This window comes from Podarcis erhardii (assembly GCF_964252035.2).
Source record: "Podarcis erhardii genome assembly, chromosome: 16".
NCBI classification, from domain to species: domain Eukaryota; kingdom Metazoa; phylum Chordata; class Lepidosauria; order Squamata; family Lacertidae; genus Podarcis; species Podarcis erhardii.
In genome coordinates, this window is record NC_138514.1 from 17,994,051 (window position 1) to 18,013,324 (window position 19,274).

At 45.9% G+C, this 19,274-nt stretch overlaps 1 protein-coding gene across 1 annotated transcript in view; it reads left to right on the top strand.

Annotated features, from left to right (window-relative positions):
* The window catches only part of CBL (Cbl proto-oncogene), a 48,173-nt gene extending 30,323 nt beyond the window's left edge, over nucleotides 1-17,850 (top strand). Inside the window, exons 6-16 of the mRNA XM_081843091.1 lie at nucleotides 633-770; nucleotides 1,518-1,605; nucleotides 2,156-2,287; nucleotides 3,197-3,400; nucleotides 6,406-6,537; nucleotides 6,945-7,322; nucleotides 8,755-8,849; nucleotides 9,756-9,911; nucleotides 11,231-11,334; nucleotides 11,691-11,873; nucleotides 13,682-17,850. Of these exons, the coding sequence (XP_081699217.1) occupies nucleotides 633-770; nucleotides 1,518-1,605; nucleotides 2,156-2,287; nucleotides 3,197-3,400; nucleotides 6,406-6,537; nucleotides 6,945-7,322; nucleotides 8,755-8,849; nucleotides 9,756-9,911; nucleotides 11,231-11,334; nucleotides 11,691-11,873; nucleotides 13,682-13,965 (1,894 nt within the window). The 3' untranslated portion in view covers nucleotides 13,966-17,850. The remainder of the gene's footprint in view (nucleotides 1-632; nucleotides 771-1,517; nucleotides 1,606-2,155; nucleotides 2,288-3,196; nucleotides 3,401-6,405; nucleotides 6,538-6,944; nucleotides 7,323-8,754; nucleotides 8,850-9,755; nucleotides 9,912-11,230; nucleotides 11,335-11,690; nucleotides 11,874-13,681) is intronic.
* The last annotated feature ends 1,424 nt before the right edge of the window (nucleotides 17,851-19,274 follow it).

Consider the following 19,274-nt stretch of genomic DNA (forward strand, 5'->3'; position numbering starts at 1 on the left):
GTGGCGTGCTCTCCACCTTGAGTAACAAATCCCAAAGCTCATTTAGGGCAGTGATGTACCGCCAAGTCATCACTTCTGTGTTGTGTAGTCCAAAGCAAAATCCAGCGCTTGCAAGTCTCTTCAAGTCTCTACTCCACCTCTCTTGTCGGCAAGCCAGGGGTGGGTGAAGGAGTTGTGCAGGAAGTGTCTAACCTCCTGGAAGTCCGGAAAAATATCCTGAGCCCACGTGGTAGCTTTGGACCTGGCCAAGGGACTAGAACACACTGGCTGCAAGTCTTGACGTGCTCTTCAGGCCTAAAATCCTGCAAATATATCTCTTTCTGGGAAAGAGATTATTGCTTTACATTGCCGAAGAGCTGCCTTCTAGGTATTTCCTCAGAAATGGAAAGCTGCTATATAATGTAAAACTAATTTACTGCCTCTAGGAAGTCAGGAGCATCCTTGCAAGCAAGAAGGCTCAATTTCATGTTGAAAGAGGTCTTCAGATAATTTGAATCCTTTCTGTCTGGCTGTAGGGTTCTTCCTTTGATCTGCAGGCGAAACTGTTTCAGCCGTTCCGTCTGAAAGAAAGAGCTCTGTCCAGCTAGCAAGTTTATCCTGCCCTCAAGTCTGTGTGTTCCTTTTATTTTCAGTTACATTTTCCGTCTGAGCTGCACGCGGCTTGGCCAGTGGGCCATTGGTTATGTCACTGCAGATGGAAATATTCTCCAGACAATCCCCCACAACAAACCCCTTTTTCAAGCACTGATCGATGGTTTCAGGGAAGGCTTGTAAGTAACTCATCAATGTAGTTTGTCATGACTCCTGCCCATTTTTGTTAGTGTGTCTGTAGGATGATGCCCTTCAGATGCAGGTTTTACCTCCTTGGCTCCTGCCCCTGGAAGGCAGATGGAAACAGCTGCATTCATTATGCTGGGACTTGTCAAAGGTGTAGTACTTTTGAAACATCAAGCAGTGATAACTCCATTCTCTATGATTTTTTAAGGCATTTTTCCATTCTGTTGACCACGTAACTGCACAACCTTTAGGCTTATACATTCACAGTTTTCACAAACACATGCTTAATTGTCAGATTTGGGAATGGGCTCTGAATTTGAGATTATTCTTGCAGTCTTAAAATGTGTGTCAGTTTCGCCTTTCAGCTTTTAGGCCCTTCAGTTGGACGTTGTGCTCAGAGCACAAAGGGCACAACTGTGATGCAGTTGTGGCCTTGCCCAGTTGTTCGGCCAAGGTATTGTGACAAGAGTGACTAGGCGAGGAAGTTGAAGTTAAAAGCACTTGTCATTTATCATCACCTTTGTTTTAGCACATATGGCAACCAGAAAACAAGCTTTTTAAAAAAGCATTCTTCATTTTATAGGTGCTTGCCTTTAAGACAATTATTCATCAAAATCACCCCCCGCTGCCCAAAGCATTATATTTCCCAACTGAGGGAGTTTCCTGAATAGTGCCACATTCATGTGGTTCCACTGTAGACTTTTTATTTCTATTGAACCAAACAATGTTCTGCTCTGTAGTTACTTATATCCTGATGGACGGAATCAGAATCCTGACCTGACCGGTTTGTGTGAGCCCACACCCCAGGATCACATTAAAGTTACGCAGGTGAGCAGAGACTGCCACAACTTCATTCCTTTCTTTCCTTACATGTTGGCCAGCAGCATTACAGTGGTCCTGTTGCAAGAAAGCTTGGAAGACTTATTTTTTGGCCTTGTAAACAAAGCATAACTCCGAGCTCAGCTTTGGGAGGAAAGACCATTAAATCTCAATTGGATCCCAGGGCAGTCAGGAACATGATTCAGAGTGGAGAGCTTGTAATATTAATTTTTTTCTTCTTATTCAAGGGCATGACTCTGGAAACCTTTGTACTTAAGGGGTGGGGTGGTATAATCAGGCCAATTCCATTTTGGTGACCTTTGACTGCCACCTCTTTGGAGAAGAAAATATGTGGCCATAGGCCTTTTTTTTTTTTTTAAGTGCATGCCTTAAATTTTTCATTGCCAGCACTGGGATTTTGAAAGCCATCTAGGTGACGCTCTTGATTATATTAAAGAACACAAATGTTACCACCTTGTACATTTGGGTTATCTGGCAGTTATTACAAGGAGCGGCATTATTAAACCCTCTCACGTGTTCTTTTCCCTCTTGCTCTTAGGAACAGTATGAATTGTACTGTGAGATGGGCTCCACCTTTCAGCTCTGTAAAATTTGTGCAGAAAATGACAAGGATGTGAAGATAGAACCCTGTGGCCACCTCATGTGCACTTCCTGCCTCACTTCCTGGCAGGTAAGGGATTTGCTTCCTTTCAAAGCAGACCTTGGCCCTCCGCAGCTTTTACACCAAGATGACCTGCCTGCCTATGCTTATGTTGTGTATTGATGAAGCAGATACTGGCAAGTCTACAAAAGGTGTCTCTGTGGGGGTTGGGAGTTGTCTTTAGGCCATGTTGTCTTCAATGCAAATAAGCGGTTATGCACAGGAAGAGCCTGGTGGCTAGATCAGGCCAATGGCCTATCTAGTTCACATTCCTGTTCTCATCATAGCCAACTAAGGTACCTAGAAGAAACCTGGAAGCCGGACCTGAGCACAACCACATCACTCTCCCAGTTTGTGATTCCCATCAACTGGCATTCAGAGCCGTACTGGGTTGTAGCCAACCCAGTTAAGTTAATGGATTAAGTTAGGCCCATTAATTTTAAAGCGTCTACTCTGAGAAGGACCAGAACTCCCAACAGTGGAAGTAGAACAAGGCCATTGTGTTTAGTAGCCACTGATAGCTTCCATGAAGTTATCTAATCCTCTTTGAAAACTATCCACATTGATGGCCGTCACTGCCTCTCACAGGAATGATTTTTATCATTTAACTTTGCATTGTTCTTTTGTCTCTCCCGATGTTCAGTTTCCTTCAGTGTCCACAAGTTCTATTCTAAAGAGAGAGAGAGAGAATGAAACTCTTTGACTCACTTTTTTATGATATTGACAAAGAATAGTTCTAGCAGAAATGCTACAGTTGTGGGGCACTTCAATTTTCCTTTTCTTTCCTCTAGCTGGCATTAGTATGTTCTTACTGACAAGGTTTCTTCTCACCATTATATGTAGGCTGCCTTGAGGCCTGTCAGAGAAAAAGGCAGGGTATAAATAAATATAACAACGACAAACTTGTAGCCAATCATCTCTCCTTCTCTTTTTCTGCAGGAATCAGAAGGCCAGGGTTGTCCGTTCTGCCGATGTGAAATTAAAGGCACAGAGCCCATTGTCGTGGACCCGTTTGATCCCAGAGGAGGGGGAGGGCTCCTGCGGCAAGGGGCTGAGGGGGCTCCCTCCCCAAACTATGATGACGATGATGATGACAGGGCTGATGAATCACTCTTCCTGATGAAGGAACTGGCTGGCGCAAAGGTAATTTTATTTTATTTAGATCCTTCTTGTCTTCAGCTCAAGGTGGTATCGCATGTAGCTCCCATGAGGTCTCCTATCTAGGCATTGACTCACCCCAGACCTGCTTGCTTTCAGCAAGGTCGCAGCCGCCTCTGCCTTCAGATCATGCCCTGGCACCTGACTCCCTCCCAGTATGAGCTGTGTGTGCTGATCTTGCCTAACATCTCACTTGTCCTCTTGGGTGGCTTAAGACTTCCTGGATTCAAATGCTAGTCATAGATCCAGTGGTGGTGCTCTGGTGATGGTATGATTTCCTTAATCCTCTGGAGCAGATTTTGGAGGGGGCAGGGGGTTGCAAGGGGGAGAAGGAATCACCAAATTTGCTTCCTTCCTCATTTTGTAGAAAGAAACGACTGAGTCTGAAACCTTGGCTACAAACCACTGCCAGGAGATCTCTCTATCACACACACACACACATATATATATGTGGATCTGCAACAAAATGTTACAGTGTGGAGCTTTCCCGTTCAAGATGCCTGCGTGCCATCCATGCCCATTCTACTCCACACCATTCCGTTCTGATTGTCCCCTTTCAGCAGTCACTTAGAGCATGCATTGCCCCCAGCGTGTTTTGGTCCTCATGAGGCTGTTTTTTCATACCATCATAGAATTGTGGAGTTGGAAGAGGCCTCACGGGTCGTCTAGTCCAACTGCCTCCAATGGAGGAATCGTACCTAAAGAATCCCTGGCAAATGGCCATCCAACCTCTGCTTAAAAGCTTCCACTGAAACAAGAGCCCATTGCCTTCCGAGGGAGACCATCCCACAGTTGAACAGCTCTTACTGTCGGAATGTTCTCCCAGATGTTTAATTGGAATCTTCTTTCTTGTTATTTGCATCCATTGGTTTGGTCCTGGCCTCTGGAACAGCAGAAAACAAGCTTGCTCCATCTCTCATGTGACAGCCCTTCAGATATTTGAAGATAGCTTATCATATCACCTCTCCTGTTTAAATATACCCAGCTCCTTCAAGCGTTCCTTATAAGGCTTGGTTTGCAGACCCTTGATCATCTTGGTCACCCTCCTCTGCATATACCTTTCAGTTTGTCAGTATCCTCCTTCAACTGTGGTGCCCAGAACTAGACGCACTATACTCCCAGTGGTATCTGACTCAGGCAGAATAGAGTGATACCAGTACTTCCCTTGATCCGGACACTATACTTCTGTTGCAGTATAGAACATTAGGGTTTTTTGGCTGCTGCATCACATGGTTGACTCACATTAAGTTTGGGGTCTACTGAGACCCCTAGATCCTTTTCGCAGGTACTGCTGCCGTCAGTTGTCCCCTATCCTGCATCTGGCTTTTCTGGCCTAAGTGTAGAAACTTACATTTGCCGCTGTTGAAATTTGTTTGGTTAGTTTTGGCCCAGTTCTTCAATCTGTTAAGGTAATATTGAATCAATCTTCTGAGGTATTGGCTACCCCTCCCTCAATTCTTTCACCCAAGTCTTTTATAAAGATGTTGAACAACAGAACCTTGCAGCACCCCACTTGTCCCAGTTTTCCAGGATGGCAAGGGACCATTAGTGAGTGCTCTTTGGGTTTAGTCAGTCAACCTGCTACAAATCCACCTAACAGTAACATCATATAGCCCACATTTTACTAGCTTCTCTGCAAGAATATCATGGGGGACTTTGAAAGCCTTAGTGAATTCAAGCTATGTACATCCACAGCATTTCCCTGATCCACCAAGCTTCTAACTCTCTCTGTCAGAAAAAAATAAAAAAAGAAGATTAATAAGATACAGTGGTACCTCAGAACTCGAACATAATCCATTCCAGAACACTGTTCAACTTCTGAAACGTTCAAGTTCTAAGGCACTGCTTCCGATTGGCCAACAGCTAGGTTTTTGCACAGTGGAAGCCGCGTTGGACGTTCGTGTTCCGGGAAACATTTGAAAACCAGAGCACTTCTGGGTCTTCGGCGTTCAGGAGCCGAAATGTTTGAGAACGGAGCCATTCGAGTTCTGAGGTACCACTGTAATAGGAATAGTTTGTCTTCTTCCTTTTAGCAGCCTTTTGCATTGTTCTGTTTTGTAATTCCATGGTTCTCCCAAGCCCAGTGATTCTCTCGCATGTGGGTCAAGCTGCTTTTGGCTGTAAATGGATCCGTACCTGGAGAAGGCTCTTAACCTTGGCCTACCTTAAAGGAATTTTATAATTGCATATAGACTTCTGGTATTTGGTTTGACTTGTATGTGAACCATGTTGTTCTTTGTTTTGTGCACATAATCATGGCAAGAGGCCATTTACACAAGTATTTCCTATTTCTGTGTCAGCTGGGCCTGTGCTCATGATGACAGAGCACGCCATCTAGTGGCTAAATAAAAATAATAATAGCCAGGTTGAAAATCCAGTGCCTGTGGGCTGGGTTGTTTGGATATTTAATTTCTATACGACTTAATATATTGAAAGCCTCTCTAAGCAGTGTACAGGAAACTGAAGCAACCACAGATGAATAAAATGTTATTAAAAATGCACGGTTACAAATAAAAATGTTACGCTGATGCAACGTTACCAATATATAAGAATCTGTACAAATTCATTTTCTTTCTGACACACCTCCCACTCAGCTTCCAGGTTCTCACCCAGGGTCCAAGCAAACTCTCAGCTCACCCCCCCCAAAAAAAATTCCCACAATGAGAAGAGTTCCTGGAAACAGTGGACATCACCCTTGCCTCTCACTCTACAGTAGATGTGCTTTTCATGGACAGCCCAAGGTGGGCATGCAGTGTGGTGTGCAGACTTGTCAGTGACAAGTCTATATTCAGAGCATGTTCCTTTCGAAATGAAGTATCAGGGCTGTGGGGGAAATTCAGCGTATCTCTATATGCCCAGCACTGTGTTCAAGGTAAATTGCTAGCTCACAGCCTCAGGCAGTGGGAACTTTGTTATTATACACACACACACACACACACACACACACACCCCAACACCTTTAACCAGGGCTTCTTTTGAAATATTTGCAGGTAGAACGTCCTCCTTCTCCATTTTCAATGGCTCCTCAGGCATCGCTCCCCCCAGTACCTCCCCGATTAGACCTTCTGCAGCAACGAGTGTCCAATCCATCAGGAGCTTCTAGTCCAGGGACCACTTGTAAGGTACAAACTCCACCTGTCTTCTTTTGTAGTGGTGAAAGTAGGAATGACGCCTTCCTCTTTCCGAATGGGGTAATCTTCCTTTTATCCGAGGAGATCTGTGTGGAAGCTGTCTCGTGTGTTTCATTATTTTGCTATCTGGACCATCTCTTCCTTGGGTGCAAACCAGGGTACGCATTGGCTTGCCATCTTGTCTGGCGTTTGACACTCCTGGCTGCCGTACTGATGGATATTGTGTTACTCAGCACAACCATTTAGTGGTGCTTGCCCTCAGGACATGCATCAGTTTCTTGTTACCCTGCAGTTGCTACCGGGATCAGGTTTTTGTGGGACACCAGGATTCTGATTGCAAGCTTAGACTTCACTTGCCAGCTTTTCCCCTCTTACTTACTGGTCTTTGTTTCTCCTAGGCTGCACCCGGCTCCCTCCACAAGGACAAACCTTTGCCGATCCCTCCGACGCATCGAGATCTCCCCCCTCCGCCACCTCCGGACAGGCCGCATTCCCTTGGGCCCGAGACTCGGCCTCAGAGGCGGCCTCTGCCCTGCACTCCAGGAGATTGTCCTACCAGGGACAAGTTACCTCCTGTGCCTTGTAACCGCCAGGGGGACCTCTGGTCGTTGCGGCCGATTCCGAAAGCTCCAGCTGTAGCCCTAAGCCCCAACGAGCCTTGGGGAAGTCGGGAGTTGACGAACCGGCACTCGCTTCCATTCTCGCTGCCTTCTCAGATGGATTCCAGAGCTGACACTCACAGGCTCGGGAGCACTCTCAGCCTGGACACCCCGGCAGTAAGTGCATCTCAGGCCAGCGGCTGTGTTAGTTTTGCACACTCATACGCCCTGCGTGGAAAATTGCTGCTCTGTATTATTCAGACGCGGGTGGCGCTGTGGGTTAAACCACAGAGCCTAGGGCTTGCCGATCGGAAGGTTGGCGGTTCGAATCCCTGTGACGGGGTGAGCTCCCGTTCCTCGGTCCCTGCTCCTGCCCACCTAGCAGTTCAAAAGCACGTCAAAGTGCAAGTAGATAAATAGGTACTGCTCTGGCGGGAAGGTAAACAGCGTTTCCGTGCACTGCTCTGGTTCACCAGAAGTGGCTTTGTCATGCTGGCCACATGACCCGGAAGCTGTCTGCGGACAAACGCCAGCTCCCTCTGCCTATAGAGTGAGATGAGCACACAACCCCAGAGTCGTTTGCGACTGGACCTATTGGTCAGGGGTCCCTTTACCTTTATTATTCATTAAGTGTTAGAAAAAAGATTTTGGAGGAGGGATTCCAGATCCTTCCCGCCAACTCGGACCTAGTGAGATTTCACAGAACAATCTTTGCCTGTGAGTTGGTTCATACACTTAGCTGGAACTCCTCTGGAGGGTGTGGGGGTGAATCAGTATCAGTGTTATGCCTTCCCCACCATGTGTGCAGCATAACCAGCAGAGATGTAGGCTGTAGACACTGACATCTCTGGGATCTTATCTCACCTTTCTCATTCTGTGAATCTATGTGCATGAATCGAAAGGGGCAGGGTTGCACAAATGGTGCGTGTATTTGGATTGGTATTCTCAGGTCTCCTTTGTTAGGTGAATGTGTGCAAGTGTCTGTGGTCTGCCACCCCACCTAGACACAGAGAAGGCCTAGAATGAACTGGACTGTAGCATTACATATTAAACAGAATAGTTAACATGGAAAAACTCCTGTAATGCCAGTTGCAGTTGAGTTCTTTGAGTGGGCTAGGAAGCAGTGTGAAGAGTACTTGTCCGCTGAAACCACAGGTACACACACCCAACAATGACTACTTGGGTCATTGGAGGCACTACACAAGAGCAATATTTTAGCTACTAAGCCAACAGTTTCTGGTTTGTCCAGAACATCCCTACTGGATTCAGGGAACTGTTTTTTATAATCTCACTGAACCAGCTTCCTAACACTGCATGCTTTACCCATAATAGCAAGCAGCCCATAATAGCAAGCAAGGAAAAAAGCTTGGGGGTTTTTTTACCCCTTGCCCTGCTTGCTTGGTCATATTTTTTTTTCAAGCAAGTTTCCAGACAGTAGCTGTTTCGAAATTGCAAAGCAAGTCTTTCTGACATACGGCCCTTTAGATTGGGTAACAAGCAACCCCTAGGAATTCCTTCTTACCATGAAAAGGTAAACGTGGGCTTTGTGGGGATGTCTCCCTTTTCTTTCAGACCATCTGCCAGTGCTGGTATTTGATTTGTCTTGCAGAATCAACCTGGCGGGGTCCCAACTGGCTCAGACAGTGAGCATTCTAAAATAAAACCTTCTTCTTCTGCCAATGCCATCTACTCTCTTGCTGTAAGGTATGCTCTGGAGCGGGGGCTTTGCCGACAGAAATTTCCTTGAATTGCAGCCAGTGTACAATTGATGTATACCAAGGGTCATCAGTGGGTGCATTTCTGAGATGGATTACTGGACAGTCATACCTCGTGTTGCATCCGCTTCATGTTGTATCTTTTCGCGTTACATCCCGCAGCAACCCAGAAGTACCGGAACAGGTTACTTCCGGGTTTCGCCGTTCATGCATGTGCAGAAGCGCCAAATTTGCACCGTGCGCCTGCACAGACACGGCGATTCGAGTTGTGGGCATTTCACGTTACGGACGTGAACGGATCCCGTCCGTAACATGAGGTACCACTGTATTGTATTTGAATGCAGACCTCCAGCCTTGTTAGTTTCAGCATGTGGATTCTCTTGTATTTGTCACTTACTGTGCTCCTTAGAGGGGTAGGGGGTGAAAATATAAAATAAGTGCAGAAACTATGGAATAGATCAGATATTTTACATTAATCTGGCTGAATTGGAGGTTTTGAAGTTTTTTTTAATGTTACTCTGTTTATGTTTTTGAGTTATTTCAGTCCCGAAAATCAGTCAAAATGTCCTGAGGACTCCCAGAGTTGTAAATTTATAAACCCATCTGGAGAGTGGTTAGAGCATCCCAAGAGAGTGGTTAGAGAGTGGTTAGAGAATCAGCTTATTGAAACTGACCCTCCTTCCCCATTTACCCACGAGGCTCTGAGGCCTCTGCTACCTGACAGATGCCACCATGGCACACCTTGAACTGTCCCGTGTGACACACAACACGTCACAGTGTTGCGTTCCTAGAATCTGATTCTTGAGCTGTAAGCCCCTTGTTTGACACTTTGTTCTCAGAGAGCCGATTGTTAGATGTCACCGTTGACTGTGAACCTTCTCGCTCTCTCCTCTAGACCATTGCTTGTGCCAAAGCTACCGCCTGGAGAGCACTCGGAGAATGATGAAGACACAGAGTACATGTCACCCTCGTCCTTGCCTCTTGTGCCCCCTGGCTCTGCTGTACAAAAACCAGAGGCCAAATTGCCCTTGGAAATGAGTCAAAGCTCACGGTGAGGCGGCCCATTCAGGGCAGTACAATGGCTGGATTATTTACTTGCTTGCCATTGGGTTTATTTATTTTCCCATTTCTAGATTCCAAAGGCTCTGAGTCAGTTGTGATACTTAAAAGCAACTACTGATAACTTACGGATTTATATCAACACTCCATCTGAGTCCCACTTCGAAAGTTTTGGCATAGCCTTTGAAAGGCAGCCCATCATCCAAAAGTTTCTTCATTATGTCCCTTGATTTATGTAGTATTGCCATCTGCAGTTGAGTTGCTTTGTGTCTGGGTGTGGGTTCCTTTTGAATGTGTCCAAACAGCTGCTGCAGAGTCAGATTCATAAAATATTTTGTGGCAGCTCTCAGTCAGCCCCTCCTCATAAGGATGCATCCTTCATTTGCCTTGCTCAGAAATCTTGAGATGCACTTGGGAAGTTATAAATACAAAACGATATTAAAGATGTATTACGCTCAAAACAAAACAAAACAAACTCTGACTTAGTTTTGTACGGCAAATGTTTGAAATTCAGTTTTGAATACAACCAAAACAGAGACTTGCCCTTCTAGGGTAATCCAGATCCTTTGGGATGGGGGGAACCTCTGGTCCTCCAGAAGGACGGGACTCCCAACTATCAGGAGTGATGGGAGTTGCTGTTCATCAACAACTGGCAGTCCACAGGTTCTAAAGCTTATTCTGGTGTGGCAAATGCTTGCTCTCCTCACCTCATTTTTGTCACTTACTTTTTTAAAGGGTGTATTGATTTGTATCTAATGTACAGTCGTACCTTGGATCCTGAACACCTTGCGAGTTGAACGTTTCGGCTCCCAAACGCCACAGACCTGGAAGTGAGTGTTCTGGTTTGCGAACGTTCTTTGGAACCCAAACGTTCGACCCAGCTTCCGATTGGCTGCAGGAGCTTCTTGCAGCCAATCGGAAGCCACACCTTGGTTTCCAAATGTTTTGGAAGTTGAACAGACTTCCGGAATGGATTCTGTTCAACTTCCAAGGTACCACTGTACTGATGATCCATTTCCCAAAAACAACTCAACACGATACACAAAGTTTCTGTGTAGCAGTAGAAAAATACAGAATGGGGCCTTGGAGTAGAAATGTATTTGAAAATATGGTGGTGAGTGATGCTTCAAGGTTTGCACAATGTAGGGGACAAATGGAGCGCAGTTTTGCTAGGTGGTTGGCAGTATGTAGCCCAGATATGTTCTGGGTGACGATGGCCCTGGGGACTAGGTGCTGATGGCCCTGTCCTCCTGCAGGATCCAGCCGAGTTCCTGAAGCCAATGCCCTTTCTTTTTCTTCTTCTCTGCTTAGAATGTTGGACTGTGACCAGGAAATGGACGGGTGCACCTATGAAGCAATGTTCAACATCCACTCTCAGGCAGTTCCTTCTGGCTCTGAGGCTACCAATATTCCTGGTAAGTTCCCAGAGGAGAAACATCATGATTCAACCAGGAGAAATACAACAGACGAGTCCTCTCACTTTCACTGATGGGATTTTTGCTTTACATAAGGAAATCAGGATGTCAGTAAAAGAGAGCCTAATACAAAATAAAAAAGGTGGATGGTGTTTCGCAGCCTGTGACATTGGGACAAGTTTTGCTTCCCTTCTGTTCGTTGCACTTTCTGATGTTTGTACAACATCCTCCACTTTGGGTTTTGGCTGTGAAGTGTCTCCCTTTGAAACGTTTCCACTCAGACAAGGTCTGCCGGAACTGGGGCTGGAGCCAAAGGTGTCTTCCTTGTTTTGTAGTTTCTTGCTTCTTCTTTTAAGATGGAGGGGATGTAGCTGCTGCCAATGCCAGCAATGGCCCCGAGGAGTCAGAGAACGAGGAAGATGGTTATGACGTGCCCAGGCCAGCCCTCCCGTTGACTCTGGCTCGCCGCACCCTCTCAGATATCTCCAATGCAACCTCTGCCTTCAGCCGGACCTCTCTCGATGGGGAAATCTTATCAGGTTCGTTGGTTTCATATAGTGTTTCTGTGCTGCCCAACAAAAAAAGTTCTTTGGGTGTTTTAAAGCATCAATCAAATAATAAAGGACAGATTTGGGACCACAATACAAAAAGAAAGCATAAAGGTTTAGAAGCAGAACATATAATCAATACAGGCAACTCCCCATTTACGCATGTTCAAGGCACATGCGATCACACACACACACATCACTATGAACCCAGAAGTGGCACAAAAAGGGGCAGAAATGGTGTCTAGCAATCCCACAAACTTTTGGACCAACCTTTGAGGCCTGTGAGGCATTGGAGTACGAGCAAGGAGGTTTGGAGGAAGCATGTGCGGTGGAGTTTGGTGGTGGTTGTTTATTATTATTATTATTATTAATTTTATTTTGATTGATTGAATTTGTATACCACCCTCTACCCTGAGGTCTCAGGGCATTTTTTTCAAGGGTTTTTAAAGGGCTTACAGAGGTTTGGAGGGCATTTGCAGGCTTTTTCAATGGTGTTCCCAGAACATGTGATTTCATTTAAATGCGTGGTGCCTTGGAACGTAACCCCTGCGTAAATGGGGAGCTTTCTGTATAAGCAGTGGAAGATTTTTAACTACATTTTTTAAAATGAAAAAAGCCTCCCCCCACTCAAGACTTAAAGAGATGAATAAAATGCCTGGAACAACAACAACAACAACAACAACAACAACAACAACAACAACAACAACAACAACAACAGTGTTTTATATTCATTTATACCCTACCCATCTGGCTGGGTTTCCCCAGCCACAGATAGACGCCAGGTAAGCCTTTGTGCGGAAAGCATTCCACCAGCAGGCTGGCATCAGGGCACCCTTCCAATTTTGCTGCATGGTAGGTCTTACAGGCCAGCCCTGTACTCCCCTCTTGTGCAATTCCATGGTTCGTGAACAGTGTAGGGCAGAAGCGTCTGCTGTGGCTGACGAGCTGCTCTCCACCTGTTGCCAAGGGGATCTTTTGCACTAGATTTTGATGCTGCAAACCTGCCGGTGCCACATCCCAACTTTTGAGAGAGCTCATCCATAGCCCTTTGTGCTCTGGAGTGAGCTCCGAGAGGGACTTGCGCATGCTTTTCCTCTCTTTGTTTGTAAGAGAGGCTGGGAACTTGGCAGGCAATGCGGTTTTGAGGCGTTCCTTTTTCTTGCGCTTTGTCAAGCATTTCTCAGAATGCCTGCAGCACGAAGGCTACTTCTGCTTAACATCAGCACGCCAGATATGACGCAACCTAAACCACAAAGTTCGCCATTTCACCTCTCCAGGGTGATAAGAGAGGATTAATAGTCAATTTCAGCTGTTGAGGATAACTATTGCATTGATGCAAGTAGCACCAAATTTAATTGAGTTTTGATTCCAGGTAAAACATGTGGCTGTTCCTCTAAGCAATTGACTAAAGTGGTGTATCTCGCCTTGGCTGATGAAGTTAGCGTTTTGCCTGTTTTTAATCTTTAGGTTGTACATAAATAAAATAGTGCTTTATATTGTGTATTAATGCTCCTGAACAAGGGAGACCAGGTTATAAATAAACGAATTGGCTATCTGGGTGTTCAAGCTGCTGAATATCTGAAATCTGTGAATCTTTCTGCATACAAGGTTGCAATTATATTCCGGTTAACCATAGGATTTAATGGTGAAGACTTAGGTCTTGTGAAAGAGAAGGATTTCGGCTGCAGATTCCCAGATGTTCAAAGAGCATGAAGCTGAGACTGTGTGACCTTTAAAAAGTACCTGTCCTCCTGCCCCTGCCCCACACTCCCCAAATGATATGGTTCTTTCTCTTCCAGGTTTGTCTGATGGCTCCCAGGTCCCAGAGCGGCCTCCAAAGCCCTTGCCCCGGAGGATAAACTCTGAACGCAAAGCAGGCAGCTGCCTGCAAACTGGTGGAGCAGGGCCGGCCCCTGCTCCCTCCCCGCAGCTCTCCAGCGAGATCGAGAACCTCATGAGCCAAGGCTACTCATATCAGGACATCCAGAAAGCCCTCGTCATTGCCCATAACAATATCGACATGGCCAAAAATATTCTGCGGGAGTTTGTCTCTGTCTCCTCCCCCGCTCACCTAGCCACATAGCACACATCCCCTTGGCCCTGCCTGGGACACCCCTGCGCATCCAACCTGCCTGGGCAGTCTCCTGCCCAGCTTCTACCTAGAGGAGGCAACGGGCTCCGCGAGAGACTTCCTGCGAAGGCAGGCTTGCCTCGACAGAGAGTAATCGGTCATCAGGGTTTCATGCGATTCCAGGTTTCCAAGCAAACGGAACGAAACGGAGCAGATAGGTGCGTTCTCTCCAGTCTGTGTGTCTTTTGGAGTCCCTCCCCTCTTGGCCCCTCCCTCCCGCACGTCCTCGTTGGAGGGGGCGGTTGTGTCGCTTTGGAAAGACCTCTTGGTTCCTGTGCTGGTGGACAAGAGGGCGGGAGCGGAAGGGCATTTGCCGGGGTGTCTTGTGTCGTGCTGTGAATTAAAAGGGGATGCCAGTCTGTCGAATGGCGTCTCCACCTTTCTTGTGGCGTGCCCTCCTGTGGTTCAGGGTACTGAATCGGGGCCTCTTTGCTGCTGTATGTTTTGGCTCAGGCTTTTTAGACCACCTGCTACCGGGTACAGATTCTTGACTAAGGAAGTGGTTTTGGTAGCTTCCTTCTGCTACAACACCCTCCCTCTCTCCCCCCACAACTCCCCCAAATGTTCTCCTTGTTCCCTTTCTACATCTCCAGTCATTTCTGGCTCCTCCTCGGTCTGAGTCAGGCTTCTCCTGTTGCCAGCATTAACCTGACGCACACTGGATTTTAAGGCATCGGAGATGCAAGACTTCTTGCCTGCTCTCGGGCTGGTGCGATGATTGGATGTAGCTGCGTGGCCCCCCAGCTCCAAGCATTCTGTGCTGTCCTGCTTTTACGTAACTGAGGCTGTTGAGGACTGGAGCAGCTGCCCTTTAACACACCCAGGGCAGCTGCTTGGTCAATGTGGCATGTCATCTTCGTAGCATCTACAAGTCCCGTGGCCATCGGATCCCTTATTTCCTTTCACTTCCTGTGGATGAGAGTTAACTGTGCTGGATTACTTATGCATTGATGTGGGCAGCTGCATCCAGCATCTGTGGAAATAATTTTTGACCAGCTCAGCAGTCAAAATCCAACAACTCCCTGCAGGGCTTTTGTGAAAGGGGTTGATTCCCCACCCCCCGCCTCCTTCGCTCTGCTGGTTGCATTTTTCTTTTTAAAGTTCAGGTTCTTTTGACAAACAAGTCAAAAGAAACCGTAACGGGAGGGGAGGAAAAGAAGAGTGTGGCTTCTGAATGTTGCCCTTGTTTGGGCAGGCTGATGGAGGTTTAGAAAGATGAATTTGGACCTTGATGGCCACCGTCTGGCTGATGGACAGCAGGCAACCTGAATTTAGAGGACGCCTTCCCTCTTCCATCCTCTTCCTCAAGCCTTCACTACAGTCTCCCCAATTACAGCATTAGTCATGTGAAAATGTATATCTTAAAACAAGTTGCATGTTTGGTTTTCCCTGCAGTTTCCCTGTTTAAATAGGCCTGGTTCCTCTGCCCCAGATAAGGATACTAAGACTTTCCCCCCAGACGAGGGGGCGGGCATAGAAAGAGGCTGCTTATCTTGTGTTTCTCTCTAAATGGGCAGCCTTGCTTGTCCATGAGCGCTTGGATCCCTGGGGAATAGCTGCAGAGGATGTCAGAGATGGCACCTGGTTGTGCAGGTGCCATGAATGCACCTAGCTGGCACTTTATTAATTGTCAGCAGTGCTGTTTGAATGACACACTATGAAGATTTGAAGACTGGCAGGAGTTTGCTGTTGCCTGCAGTGGTCCAAAAGCAGAATTGTTGACCTGGCAGCTGTGGCCCTTCTCTTGCTGCCCAGAGAAAGAGTTGTCAGTTGCCAACACCTCACAGAGGCTTCAGAAGCCCCCTCCATGCATGGGATGGGCAGTGGCAATGTCAGTCTGATCTTGCTGCTTTCATGTGAAACACTGTGAAGATTATTACCTAGGGGGTCTCGGCTAGAGTGCATTTTGAATAACTTGATAGCATTTAGGAGCAAGGTGAGCAGAGGGTCTTTGCAACAACTGCAGAGTAGAGAGTTGTGGCCAGGCAGTTTAGGAACCAAGGGGGCTGTGCAATTTCAGAGTGTGAAATGTTGGAGCAACCACTGGACGCTCCTCTTGGATATTTCTTCCCACATCCGGGCCACGAACTCCACATCAGTTTTGGAGACTAGTTTGGTGAGGACTAGCTCTTTGCAAAGCTGATTTCCTTGTCCACCGGAGAAGCTGTTGGCATAGCACTGGAAACTCGGTGGCAGTCAGCCTTAATCTCTTTGTGCAAAGCAGCAGCACCAACTTGCCTTTGCAGATGGGCCTCTGCAGATGCTCTCCACGCCCTGAGCAGGGCCATCCTCGTTTCAGGACGCCTTCTGCCTGTCAGGAACACTCCACGTACCATAGCTGACCAGACTTTACTGCATGTCTCCTTTTTGTCCACTTCTTGTGTCTTACATTTACATGAGAACTTTTAAAGTGGCTCTTTCTCCTCGAACCACATGAATGTCTTTGTTTGCAAGCACAAGGGAGGCAGAGCGAAAAACGCCTCCTGGGGTGTGTTCCCTGCTGCTTTTAAAATTTTTACCTTATTATGTTTCCCCCCGTGTCTCTTAATCTTTAAAAAAAAAGAAAAAAAGGTTGACTTATTTTACTTAAAGCCAAATGTATAGTGCCTTTTGATGGGGGAAATGCTCTATCTCCAATCTTGCATCTGAAGAAGAGACAGATTTAAAACTTGACCAGGGAAATCCATGGAGCTGCTCCTTGGAAGGAGAAAGCTGTCGCCCCAAAGCTAACATAGTGGTGTGTTTGTTTTTGTGTGTGTGTGTTGTTCAGCCTGAGCAGGTTTTCTCTACCTTAGTCCTTAGTGTTGGGGAGTTGTTCATATTGCTGGCTGCCCTAAGCTTGGATTAAAGGCAGTAATAGCGCAACTCCGACGCAGGATTTTGACACAACCAGTGTGGGTCACCCAAAATATCCCAGTTTGTCGCCCCCCCGTCCCCATCCTTTTTCTTTTTAAAAACAAATGAGGCTTAAGACTGGAAGCAAAATACAGCTGCACCTCCAGGCACATGTGCCAAGTTTCCTGTCAACTTCCGAACCTCTCTGTGTGCGGGGATGGAGTGCAATCTTCTGGGATCGTCTGTTGAGGCTCCAGTCGATTCCCCCATAGTTTTGCAAGGAGTTTCCTGTGGATTTTGCCCTGAAGTATTAAATGTCCAGTGCCTGTTCAATTTGCAGCGTCCGTTTTGCAAATGCTGCCTCCCCCATCTTAGAGCTGCATATGCATTTGGGGTATGGGTGTGCGGCTTTACGGATGTCACTTCGAGTAGCCAATTTCGGAGCAGTGCGACTTGCCATCAGCAGCCCTGTTAGCTCACTGGTGTACAACTGCTGCTCGTGACTAAAACTGCAAGGCGGGGGGTGGGGGGCTAGGAAAGCTGAAATGCTTAATGGATAAATTACCTTTGAGTGGGAGAGAGAGGTTATTAGTAGCTTTATTTCTCCTGAAGGTTGAGAACCAATTTTAATATCAGTGTTAAAAAATAAATGAATTCAGATTTTCACTGACTATTTTAAAAGTTATAATAATGTCATTAATATAAAAAATATATTAGCAGTATTTAATCCTTTCAGACCTGTAAAGAATAAGAACAGAAGGTAAATATTCTTACAGAGTAGCTGAGCTTTAAGGTTCATTTGGTCTAAAGTCCTCATTTTGTTCTGCAAAATGCATTGTTAATGTTTTTAGAGGTTATACTAATGTTATTTATTTTTTATTTTTCATTCTTGTAAGCTGCCCATGAAAGAGCTTGTGGAGGATTTAGGGTATTTCATGTGTGTCAGTAAAATAAAAAAAAAACAAAGTTTTATTTTTAAATAAATTTCTTTGTTGTAGCATATTGCTTCTGTTGTGTCATTTGCAACTCCAGTGAAATAGGGCCTTTTATCCCAGTAAGTTTTACGTGTACTCAATACTTCACAAAAGTGTACCATGGCTGTCTCCCTGGAACTGATGCTCCTTGCTTAGGATCTCTGCTCACATTCCATCCAAGTCAGAGCTCTGCTTCTAGATATGGGTTGTATGATTTGGTGTATTTTAAGTGCTCAAAAAAAATATTATCATGTGGTTTGGAAACCTGTGATCCCCCCAGATGATGTTGGATGATGACTCCCATCCTGTTGGGAATCATAGAATTGTAGAGTTGGAAGGGACCCTGAGAGTAATCTAGTCTACTCCCTTGCAAGTTTAACAGCATATGAAGTACTGCAGAAATGAGGACTAAACTCCAGCATTCTAGTGACCTTTGCCTTTTCTGTAAGCTGGCATACTTAAGTCAATGAAAGATAAGGCTTTCATTGGGACAGTGTTTGTGGGCAGGGCCCAATGCCTTCTGCAATTTTTCCTATCTGAATTCTTGCCCCTACCAGCCTGAGAGGAGGTTTACAATTCCTTGCCTTGCCCACAGAACCAGGTTTCACTTACGATTTTGACAGAACTCCCACCCACCTATGCAGAAATGCCAGGCAAACATTGCTTACATTGATAGAAGTGGAGAGGGGAAGATGTATGTTTAAAATAAACTAATCTTCAGCAAGAATTTTTAGACACAATGCGTCATGTTACCTGCTAATCCATGCCTGTGTGAATCAGGTTTTTTAAACCTTCAAGTGCTTTACAGTGGCTGCTATTTTCTCCTTGCCATGTATTCCATTCATTAGGAAAGAGCCAATGCTTGAAGACTTTAGCTTTTTATTTTTCATATACATATATATATATATATAAACCCTGCAACTCAGACACTCTTAAATTTACACACATCAACAAAAATATATAACAAAAGCATTTTTTGTTTGTTTGCTAATTTTATAGCTTACACGGAAAGCGCAACACCCCCTTGTTCCCCCCGTTTTTGGTTGATGAGTTTGCACTTTTTAACCACTCGGAAAACAAAGAGTGTCTAAAGCAAAACCTTAACTGTTTTACCCAGTTTGTGTTGAAAGCTGTTCACTTCTGGGAGGCTTTGAGGGGAATGGAAAACCGAAATCTGCAGGAAGTAATTCCGTATGGAAGCAGCTAGCTACAGTATTTCTGTCTGGTGTCCATTTAGAATTCTGGGGTGTGGACAGAGAAGCAGAAAGCTTTTCTTAGGCACTGGACCAGCATGGTGAAGTACGGCATTCTGTAATACTTCCTGGTATGTTTAAGGACGAAGAGAGTTGTCATCAGCACCTGCTCTGAAGGCTGCATGACAATCTCATTTTGATACAGGCACCAGCTTCCTTCACATTCTCCGTGTGTCGCCTGCTGCTGCTGCTATCAGAG